This window comes from Bactrocera neohumeralis, chromosome 3 (assembly GCF_024586455.1).
Source record: "Bactrocera neohumeralis isolate Rockhampton chromosome 3, APGP_CSIRO_Bneo_wtdbg2-racon-allhic-juicebox.fasta_v2, whole genome shotgun sequence".
Classification (NCBI taxonomy): Eukaryota; Metazoa; Arthropoda; class Insecta; order Diptera; family Tephritidae; genus Bactrocera; species Bactrocera neohumeralis.
In genome coordinates, this window is record NC_065920.1 from 34,208,853 (window position 1) to 34,221,120 (window position 12,268).

At 35.0% G+C, this 12,268-nt stretch overlaps 1 protein-coding gene across 6 annotated transcripts in view; it reads right to left on the reverse strand.

The window, feature by feature from the left end:
* LOC126753249 (transcriptional regulator ovo) overlaps positions 1 to 12,268 on the reverse strand; it is a 129,585-nt gene that overhangs the window by 105,007 nt on the left and 12,310 nt on the right. For all 6 annotated transcript variants that reach the window (XM_050464514.1, XM_050464513.1, XM_050464515.1 and 3 more), the window contains one exon: positions 3,720 to 3,852. In XM_050464514.1, the coding sequence (XP_050320471.1) occupies positions 3,720 to 3,765 (46 nt within the window). In that variant the 5' untranslated portion in view covers positions 3,766 to 3,852. The remainder of the gene's footprint in view (positions 1 to 3,719; positions 3,853 to 12,268) is intronic.

Below are 12,268 nucleotides of genomic sequence, written 5' to 3' on the forward strand. Positions count from 1 at the left end.
ATAACTGGACTTTTACGTAAATACACCTGACCGTGTAAGTTTATTAAATATGGGAGCATATCTTTTGAAAGTTCGTAATCACTCTCAGGAACTAAAATTTGCAGAATATGAAAATATTTTGAAGAAAGCAACAGACTGGATAGTGTGCAAGAGTAGTTTGGGAAGGATGAAATATATTTATAAGCACTTGCAGATTAGGTAGGTTCAATCACATCGTTTCATTGGGAGAACGTCACTATAAATTAATATTTTCTAATTAGGAATCCAACTACAGCATTTTAATCTTCAAAAACTACTAAATTAAATTAGAGGAACAATTCAAGAAACACAACATTTTGAGTGATTCAAATTTGGTACTCTAGAAAAAAAATTTTTAAGGAGGAATTTAATCGATTAATTATAAGTAATACTAGTAAGTAAGCCAATTATCTCAGTGGACGTTCAAACGAGTTTAGAACTAACGAAAACACGAAAAATCCAAAAAATTGTTTTTAAATGATGACAAAATTAATGTTTTGTTTAATAATTCTTTATTTATTGATTACACTTGTTGAAATTCAAACAATTCGTATTGAAACTAGACCAGCTCAAGATTGTGGTAGTACGTTGTGTTTTAGAGGGCTGGTAGATATCTTCTTTTAAAATAGGTTAAAGTACAGAATTGTAGTAAGGCATTAGTTCGCATTTCATATTTAATTCTGCTGTTCTCTATTTATTTTTTACCATGGGAATACCAAGATCTTTGTGAATATTTTCATTACGATTTCACCATGGCGATACATCTCTTTTAAACCATACTTCCAAATACATATTATCGCGTTCTTTAACAGAACTACAATTTTTTTTAAAAGCTAGTTTAATTTCCTTTATTTTATGTTGCCTATTTTTTTTTCATTTCAATGTGTCTTTTTCCAAGTAAGGCTTCTCTTTAAGTAAATGAATTTAATCACTGAAAGCTTTTTGGTCTTTTTGATCATTTACATTCGCCAACTAAAATAGCTACCCATTCTTCGACAAAAGCTAAGTGCTCTTTTAGTACTTTTGACGCTCTGATGGAGCATTTAGTATTATGCCATACTAGGACTGTGTCATTCGCAAAAGTGGATATCAATATATTTTTAGCTGTAGGAATACTTTCTGTACATAAAACATATAGAGTAGGGCCTAGCGCTCTAACATTAAACTTCCTTTTTTTAAATAAGATTTCGCCATTCGAAAGGCCATAAAAGGCTCTCATGCCACACCTTATCGAATGAATGAGCATCAAGGAATATTGCTTAAAAGAACTCTGCTCAAATGCCTTTGTGACTTCGTTAGTAATTCTATTTACTTGTTCTACAATGCTGCATAAGCATTTTTGAAGTAATATTGTCGTGTTCTGACGACTTTTTTGATTCAAACTATTTTATGATGTTGTAATTTCAAAAATTGGACTCCTGATAGATAGGCGGTTTCCGGCAACATTTCAAGCTTAAAATCGTTTTTGGGGTAGCTAGGCTGAAGTGCCTTTCCTAGGTGGTTTGCAAAGCAAATTGCCTTTTCATCTTCACTCCGAACACAATTACTACTCACGTCTCTTGTGGGCTTGTTGAAATCTACTGGTGGCTTAATGCGTCCAAAGTAAGTTTTTCTAATTTGTTGAGTTTGGTCACAGTGTCGTTATATAATTTTCAGTGTTGATATTTTTTAAAGATATTGCTATGGCTTGTAAGTAGATTGCAGCACGCGGTTCTAACCAACACTGATATTTCACCATGTACCTTTTCCTGATTGGAAGGGTTAAATCCCAGTATATAGAAATTCGGTTTGTTTGTTGTTATATAAGATATGTTATGATAGCATTACATAAATATTTTTTTTTGACTGTTATGATCTTGAATTTATGTTGTTTTCCATTTCATAGATTTACTTGTAAAAATTAAGGTGAATATAATGAACACCCTAAAGAAAACAAAGAAACGTGACAAATGTGGCTGTGTCTAAATAAATAAAGAATTGCTGATTTTGACCAATATATGGAGAAGTTAAATCATAATAAACCCAACTGTATGAGACAATGGATGGAACCGATCCCCACTGTATTATTTTTGTCTTGACCAGTCCACTGAGGTTTCATAGATCTCAATGGAAGGTTAGGTGGTAATGAATTTTATGGTATGAAGAAAAAACAAACCTTTAAGTCAAAATTATAATATATGCGACCAAACTATATTTGGATATGGTTTTGAAATATTTGGCTGGATATGTACTTGCTTATGCAATCTAAGAAGTTATTTTTCAACATTGCAGGATACAAAAAATTATTGTAGTTATTATGAAATATATGGAGCTCGGCTTTGATTTAAATAAATAGAATACAAACCTTCGTTTCTATCCCTACATATGTTTTGACCTTTTTTGTAATATATCGGTTTTTTTACTTAACGATACTGAAAATCATAAAAGTGAAAAAATCCTTCAAATTATCCCTTTTTAGGCAGCGTAATCTAATATAGGTAGATCAACCCTAAACGAGACGAAACGTTATGTGTTAGATGTGTACGCATAGTTTTGCTACTGTTTTTTTAGATCATCCCAGAATTATTAAGGCGTTACAATATTAGATTTGGTTAATACAATAGTTGGTGGTTCTTCCGTTAAATAAACAATTCTTTTTATACTCTCGCAACAATGTTGCTAAGTAGTATTATAGTTTTGTTCACATAACGGTTGTTTGTAAGTCCTAAAACTAAAAGAGTCAGATATAGGGTTATATATACCAAAGTGATAAGGGTGACGAGTAGAGTCGAAATCCGGATGTCTGTCTGTCCGTCCGTCCGTCCGTGCAAGCTGTAACTTGAGTAAAAATTGAGATATCATGATGAAACTTGGTACACGTATTCCTTGGCTCCATACTGCCACGCCCACAAAATGGCGGAAACCGAAAACCTATAAAGTGTCATAACTAAGCCATAAATAAAGATATTAAAGTGAAATTTGGCACAAAGGATCGCATTAGGGAGGGGCATATTTGGACGTAATTTTTTTGGAAAAGTGGGCGTGGCCCCGCCCCCTACTAAGTTTTTTGTACATATCTCGGAAACTACTATAGCTATGTCAACCAAGCTCTACAGAGTCGTTTTCTTCAGGCATTTCCATATACAGTTCAAAAATGAAAGAAATCGGATAATAACCACGCCCACCTCCCATACAAAGGTTATCTTGAAAATCATTAAAAGTGCGTTAACCGACTAACGAAAAACGTCAGAATCACTAAAACGGAAGAAATTGCAGCAAATTATCCAGGCTTTTTAGGTAGCGTAATCGCCCAATATAGGTAAAAACCATATCTCAACTACTAAATTTCGAAATTCGATATACGTTAACACCCTGTGTTAGATATGTGAAATCGGTTCACAACCACGCCTTCTTCCAATATAACGCTATTTTGAATTCCATCTGATGCCTTCTCTGTATATTATATAGTACATTAGGAACCAATGATGACAATATTAGAAAATTTGAAAAATATGTAAATAGTTAATGAAATCTCGTTATCACTTTATCCGTTAAATAAAAACTTAACTTTTTTCTAAAATTGGTTACTATGTTAAGCCGGAAGCGGCAACTTTTTTCCTATTTATTTAATTATAATGTATACTCATTTTAAATTGAAATTAATACGCTAATAAATAATTTAGTAACTGTTTGGTAAATATTTGTATATGTGTTTTACCTACCTTGAAAGATGAGGAATATCAATGCAATTTCCAGCCAGTGCCACATTGTGAGTGCTTTTTTGTAGAACTTACGAAAATATTCAGTGCAGTGCTGAAATCGCCACAATTAAGAACTCAGGCAATTTTGTTGTAACTGTAAAAATAATGACAGTAAATAAATTATTCAGTAACAAAAACATTTTCATACATTCTACTGTCAAAAATGAGACCACAATAAAGCCCCGAAACCATTAACTGTATTTAAATGTACACTTTAACAAAATCCACAGGGATTCCCACTTAACAGCCGACCATTTGACACACCTCATCGCTAACCACAAACAAAAGTCACAAGTCGGGTAAAGTGTTGTGCCACGACACACCTCTTCCTTTCGCACCTTGTCGCATTTAACAGCGATCCTAAACAAATTCATTGGCCTATAAACTGCTGTGCCGCATACACCTTCATTTGCCACCTATAACACAAACATAGTTAGTAAGTTACCAAACAAGCCGGCACACGCACATGCTGTGGCGCTTAAAGTTTGCCGCAGACAAAGTAGTAAAATAGTAGTTAGTCGTATCGCAGTTACGTTTTATGCCATTAGGCTGACCGCGCTTGGTTGGTTGCTGATGATACATCTGAATGTATTAAAGTGTGTGCATGTGTTTATGTGGCGCTAATATCTCTGCCTGCCGGCTGACTAGCATGCTGGTCGCTGGTCAGCAAATACTCATTGAGCGGGAAGGCGGTGGCGCGGCTGAGGTGTAGTGCGTTGAGGTGTTGGGCACTGAGGAGGTATGCGCCACCACACACAATGCGGCTGCGTGCCCGTTCAATTACTTAATTGCCATTTCGGGCACTCGCACACAAGTGCACTCCACATATACAAACAACAAAAGCCGCAGCGCGCATACCTATCATGTGTATGAATGTTAATGTATGCATACTTATATATAAGTATACATAATAAATGGTTGTATGGAAGTGTGTGTGCTTTGTAACGCGTTGCTACGCCCACTTTCATCATAACCGCCGGTTGTTTGGTTGCAAACGGTACCGGCTTTTAGCAAATTTGTTCATGTGAATCGCTAATATTCTACCCATATGTAGGTGTATGTATGTATGCTTGTGTGTGCATTGCTATGTTAATACCACCTTGTGCTGTGTGCGTTGGACGCCTGTTTATTCTACGTTCGCCTTTGTAGTGTCCCTAAGTTGCTGCTTGTAGCTGAGTATCTTGATTAGTGGCACGCCGATCGCTTCAAGTGGCAATTTGTACACGAAATACCTTTTGGCGCTGGCTTACTTACTCCTTCCGCGATTGTCGGCACGCCTGTTGTTTGCTCCCGCATATACACCTATACGTACATATGTATATGTAGGTTTGGTTGGAGTGCTCGTGGCATTCGCATTAAATGTCCCGAGCAAACACATACTATTTTGTGTATTATAGTTGTTTACACATATGTACATATGTACCAGTAACTGGTTTACATATTTGTAAATTGGCAAATGTTTACTTAGTCGCGTGCTAAGTTCTTGTATTAGCGACTAAGTGAAGAAATATTACAACTTTATATGTGTTCTTTATCATTTCAATATCTCCATTTGTCAAACCTTTGGGCACACACACGCGCATTTGAAAGAAAGATGACAGCTTAACTTGATTCACTACCTAATAGCCGAATAAAAGACGAGGGCCGTGCTGATTACATTATTTTTGACATGGGATTGATAGCCGTCATCGATTCGCCATGTCTATGCTCCTCAATGTGTTTTGTAAAAAATTTGACATATAGAAGTACCAACAAAGTTAGCGAGTTGAATTTGACATAAAAGAGTATAAACATTAGAGCAGGTCGGGTTTTTTTTTTCAATGAATATTCTGAACAACTTCGCAGCCGGTTTCGAGCCAACGATTTTTTAAGTGAAGTTTAGTTTCAAAATTTCTTCAGATTTTTTTCTCAAATGATCTTTTTAATTAGAATGCTTAGCGCTTGCAAGTTTGTAGAATAGTCATCTAATATATACATCAAAATGACAGCATATCTCCAGTTCAGTGCTCTCAATCTCTCGATCTACTAGTATAATATCTTCTATTCGCCAAGCACCAGAGAGTCGAAAAATATATCAACAAAGCCGAAGATACCACTAATGAAGTGAGAAAACCATTGAATGAGTGTAGTATACCTAGCAAACTTAGTAAACAAAGTAAAGGAATGTTCCATATTTAGGGATTCTTCAGAGTGAATCAATAGTCTCAACACACAAGATTTAGTACGAATTTGAATGTTTGAATTTTTTCTGCTCGCTATTATTTAAACGCGAAAGGAATCACTAAGTGACCTAATGGAACTCACGTAAATAAACAATGGTACACTACACTGCGTGTCACAACCGATATTCTGAAAGATGCATTTCCCAAGCGCCTAATCTCCCGTTTTGGCGATTTGCACTAGCCAGCAAGATCGCCTGATTTCACCGCTCCAGACTTCTTTTTGTGGGGCTTTTTGAAGTCGCGGGTTTATGTCTACAAGCCTCAGACTCTTGCAGCTCTTAAAGACAATATCCGTCAGGAATGTGAGGACCTATCGCCGGAAGTTCTAGCCAAAGTGATAGAAAATTCCATAAAAATGGCTCAAATGACAATCAACTGTGGCGGCGGCCGTTTACATGATATCATATTCTCGACTTGAGAGTAAAAAAATCAAAAAGACCAAATAAAAATAATCTACAAGCAGAATCAAAGTTTTTCATTTTCCAAAAACATCGGTAGGTCACTTGGCTTGTGAGATATTAGAGAGAAAATTTAAAACAGCGCTCTGTCGCCAGCTTGTATACTTGTAATACCGGCACTACGATCAGGGTTAATACTTTATAGAATATATGTAATTCGATGATTAAGAAAATATGTGTAGCAAAGGTGAAACCATAATGATTTATGATTCATAAGCTTTTAAGGCAAAGTGGATTTAAATTTTAAAAAAGATTTTTTAGTAAACCCTCAAACATATTTAAGTATTTATTACCTTTTTGATATGGTAACCTATTTTCTGGGCATTAAGAATGCAAAAACCAATGCTTTCAGCTACAGCTCAAAAAAGATCAAAGAAACTTTGTACACCAACCCAAGTTACCCAGATTTCGGATTCGACATACTTTTGCCATTTCAATGTGTTATCCAATTATTAAAACCATTATTGCAAACAAAGCTCACAGGGCTTTTGAAGCAGTGCACAGAAGTCGTGAAAAGAAGAAGAAACTAAAAAGAACCGAAAAAAATAAACAAAGAACTATAGCAGACTGTGCTGAACCCAACGGCCGTCTAACGAACGAACGCACTTGGATGACCCACCGGTGGGGCTGTGGCGACAAGCGCGACTGCGACGGCGACGGCCACCCTTCGTACTCGTATGGTTGCAGCGGCACCGCAGCAGATGTGTGGCTTCCACGAGCTGTCCGATTGACCGTACTGTAGCTTACAATTGGCACATGTCTTCAATATGTGTATGTGTGTATGTGTATTCTTGCATTCGCACTCCTATATGTTTTATCATTGTTTTTCTTGCTTTGTTTTAGCTCAAATGCTTCAAAAGTTTTTCACTTCCTTATTTATTTCTTAGCTGAATTCAAAAACATATTTATTTACACAACCTTATATATTTATTTTTTATATTTTATGTGTGTGTGTAAAATTGTATTTATTTGTGAGAGCATACATACATACATATGTGTGTTGTACATGTTGCGCTCCTTCTTCAATTGTGAGATATAACAGTTGCTGTTAATGGCCTTTGCAAACTAATGCGCCACATTTTACTCCACTTGGAAATTACATTTGCCCACTCAAAAGAAAAGAAAATAAGAAGGATACGTCAAGAATAAAAGTGTAAAGAAGGCATATAGAACATAACTTTTGCCTTCGAAATGTAAAGTAAACAGCAAGTAGTATTTTCATTTCCAGCACTTCGTGACAATTTCTGCAAGTTTTCGTTTTTTTATTTGGTGCATATACAGATACACATATATCATAGATATGTATGTATGTACATATGAACACACATACATGTATGTCTACATATGCAAGTACATTTACACGTATGTGTGTGTCATTCTTTTACTTTTGGTTAAGGATAACTGGCAACGGGAAGTAACTAATGTGAAAATAGATTTGTTGGGGAAAAGTAAAAAGCTGCGGGTGTTTAGGAAAGTTTTCTGCAGCGGCCTTACTTCGCCGCTCAAAACAATTCACTTAACAGCAATCAAAGCGGATAGCGGTCGGAAAAGGTTTGTTTATGTCACATAAACACTTGGAAGCCCACTTATTTACGTGCTTGGGATCCTGCTGACTGTTGAAATTGGTTACTTTTATACTATTGCAACATGTTGCTACAGAGTGTAATAGCTTTGTTCACCTAATGGTTGCTTGTATCACCTACCAATAATCGAGATAGATATAATATATATAAATTTATGAAACTTAGTACACATATTCTCTGACGGAAAATTAAGGACGAGACCCCTGCCACGACCACAAGACGTCATTAATCGAACAGGTAAAAAGTGCCATAACTAAGCTGTAATGTACCAGTGGTTTTAAAATATTGCAAAAGTTTGCATGGTCCGGCCTCTTATAACCTAAAAGAACATATCTTTTAAACCAATAAAGCTTTTTCTTCTTCTTTATTGGTTATAGCGCGCAGAGGTCCTTCCCGATCCTGACGGAGGTGCTGGTATTGAACAGCGTCGCTTTTCATAGCCGCATTAATTTTGCAGGGATATCAAATTCAGACCTATAAAGCTATATTACCCATATTTGCACAGAACATATATTTTCAACTCTTCTTATCCACTATTCTTAAAACGGTATTGTTAAATACTACTAAAAGTATAATAAATTAATAAATAAATGCGTCAGAGACATTAAATTGGAATTGGTCTAAGCCTCATATCCCTATTTTAAAGAATTTCGACCCTTGGTTGACTTTTTCCACATTAACTCAATATATTACATTTAGTTAATATCATACATATATCTTAGTTGAAAATGTTTTTAATATAATTTTAGCTTACGCGAACTAAAGTATAGCAATAAAAAAGTAGAAGATAATTTCTTCAATACAAGTCAGAATATTCCAAATTTTATAGTAACGTATTCACGATTTCTTGTAATAATAAGTATTGAACTCTTTCGCAACATTTTTTAATGTCGAATTTGGCCAAGGCCTGAAGCAATTTACAAGTGTATGAAATAGGAAGAATCAGGTTGTCTCACGTTGCCGTAAATACTAATGTACTAAATGACTAGCAATGAAAAATTGTTTCCGATTCCACAATTTGTTTTTGTAAACAAAATTATAAGAGTCTTATAAAACCAAATCAATGGCAATCTTTATAATACATATATATTATATAATAATAATGCGTTAATACTAAGATGTGCATATCATCCATAATTTGTTGCGCGAGAAGCTCGGAAAGATTTTAGGAAAATGAAAAGTGAATATAGAGAATTGTGTCACTTTTTTTAAGTTTTATAAGAGCATAGGAATATTTTAGTAGCAATAAAATAATAATTGAATTTTAAAATTTTTCCTTTGCGTGTTTTTATCCGTCGCCGAATCCTAAGCATGAATATTTTTGAGTTTCTGGCGAATAATGTAAAACTTTACTTAAATTTAGTTTATTTTAACTTAAACTTATTTTCGTTTAACTTTACTAAATAACTTAACGTTTTTCTTACATAAAGTCATTGTTTATTTCTATCTCTAGTCCAATATGACCAAATATGAGAATGAATTCCTGTATTCCTGTCGAAAAATAACATTTGATGGTGAACTTTGGAACTAAATATCGAGATTGATGTAATTCAAACCATAAAGCAAAAAATTATACGGATCTTTACTTTTACTACAAGACGCGTTTTTTCATACAATTGTCCGTGTGTCCGTCTGCTTGTCAGTGAAACAATACAGCATTAGACGATTTTACGACTATTAAACAAAGAAGTTTCATTAAATTTTGTGTCTAAAATCAAATGCATCCGATGATAATTGTTTATCGCGTTCACGTGTTTTTGATTGGTATAAATTATTTAAAGAGGGTTGACAACACGTTGACGACGAACCACGTCCGGGACGGCCACCAGCATCAATTGATGATCAACACATCTATAACATAAAGGAATGGTTGCTTGAGAACCGATTATTAATAGTCAGAGATCTTGCTGGCATCATTGGAGTATCGGAAGGATCAGTGAAAACCATTTTGAAAGATCAGTTGGGACTAAGAAAAAATAACTTTTTTTGGAAAACAGCGTCCCATTAATCTTAGTGAAACAATACTTTTCGACTACCAGGATGTCATGAAACTGAGTATTTTTTGCAAAATTTTTAACTAATATCGTGTCGGAATCTTTGTATTTGCCTGATTTAGTTCCGTGTGGCTTCTGACTATTCAGCAAACTCAAACAATCGCTACGGAGAAAACAATTTGGGTTAATTGAACGCATAAACGTGAATCGCTATTCGCATTAAAGGCTATTCTGGAAATTGACTTTAATAACTGTTTCGAGGATTGGAATAAACGTTGGCATTGGTGTGTTAGGGCCAAATTTGATTACGTTGGGGGGAACGTCATAGATTTTGAAGAATAAGTTAAGAAGCAATGTGCGTTACAGGATTTGATCTTTGCAAGTTGCAAAAGAATAAAATGTTCGATTACACCCGAACTGAGCACTTTCTTACTTGTTTTTTAATTAATACTGCTTAGTAAATATAATAAAAGTAGTATTATAGATAATTAAAGCCAAGAAGAAGACTTCACGAGTTTCGGATCTCAGCACAACTTAAATAATAGGCGTCGGTAAAGCAATCCTCAATTTCTACCATAATGATTCTTAAATTGTGACATTTTAAAGAATTTTACTCCATGTAATTAACCGAACTCTATATCTCTAGAACCAATGGAAGACATTATCACAAGCTTGACAAAAATATTGTACAAAAGAAGATGTCAAAACATATAATTTTAATACTGTATTGAGCCTGCTTCAGAAAATTTCAAAGATATCAATGAGCATTCTACAGGAACAAGTCATTTGCGTTCTTGATCCATCACTTACCTAATTTTTTTCGGCAAGAACTTAGCAAGTTGACAAACTATGCTTACCCAAGCCCTGTTTATACTTATTTATATACTCAAGAAGTCAGAGCGAAGGAGAAACAGGCATAAACTTTCCATGACCAAAACAAGAAACACTTGCCAGGTAAACATTAACATCTTATCTGCACCTGCATCTGTCGAACAATATTACTTTTTTAACTTCCCAATCAGAGAGATTTGACCGTCGATAAAATAAGATTAGGGTAAACTGTCTTTTTGTGACTAGTCTATAGCAATAATGTTAAACCACGTAACCGTTCGCATTTTTACAGGTTGCTATTATCTAGAGAATACTGTATAACCACTTGCATTTTTTTAATATCCTGCTCACACAGAATTATTTTCGTTTGCATTTTTGATATCGAATTAGCATGTTTAGTTTGAATTTCCAATTTCGCTAATAAGAATAGTTTTGAAATTTTGACTGCTTTCTCGCACACACGTCAGTAATCAAAAGCCCACATGCGTCCTTGTGTTTCTGCAGCGCTAGCGCTATAGCGTTTTCAATGCATTTGCTCACTGTTTTAATAATAATTTTGTTTCGCTTGCCGGATGATGCAGTTAAAGTTTGTAACTTTAAATATATGACAGGAATATAAATAATGCATATGTGTGCATTTCCACATATACATATGTATTTGTATAACCTGTGGTAAAATCAGCTAGTTAAAAACTAATTTTCAACGAGTAACTAGTAGAAACCGTAAACTAAATTTTATTTCATATAACTTATATGAAAAGCTGTTATATTTGACAAAAGGCTACAATATCCGAAAACATTATCATAAACGGAATGATGGGAATCAAGTGATTGTATGGAAAACTCTTTTATTTGGCGAGATATTTCACGAAGTTTAACGAGTTTTCTTGTTTTGATCCAGCTTTCCAAAACTGCTTTCCGGTCTAGTTGTTAACTGGTTTTCACCGTTTACATACATATGTATGTATGTACATATGTTGTAACAATAACAACACTGCTTTTGCAACTGTTTCACATGGTGGTATCTCGTATGTGTGTTTTGTTTTCTTTAACGCGCACAGCGTCATCGTTTCAAATGTTTTTCGGGCGACACGGCGGCAGTGGCAGCGTGTCACATCGTTTGCCTGCGGCGTAATCTGCGCTGACATCAAAAGGATTTTCACTCGCTAGCTTGATGATGCGCATTTTCATTTTCCTCCGGCACTAGTTGGAAGCTGTAAAATGTGAGCACTTCGATGCTGGAAGTTCCTTGCGCAGCATTGCTCTCGGTAATGTGCTTCCACACACGTTATTAGATACATACATATGTACGTATTTCCTTGTGTATGGTGTTATTTTATATTTGACTACCGTTGCATGTTTCTTGTTTTTACTTGCTGCTGCCTGCGGTATTTCGCCGAAAATGAAATATCAATATTTTAC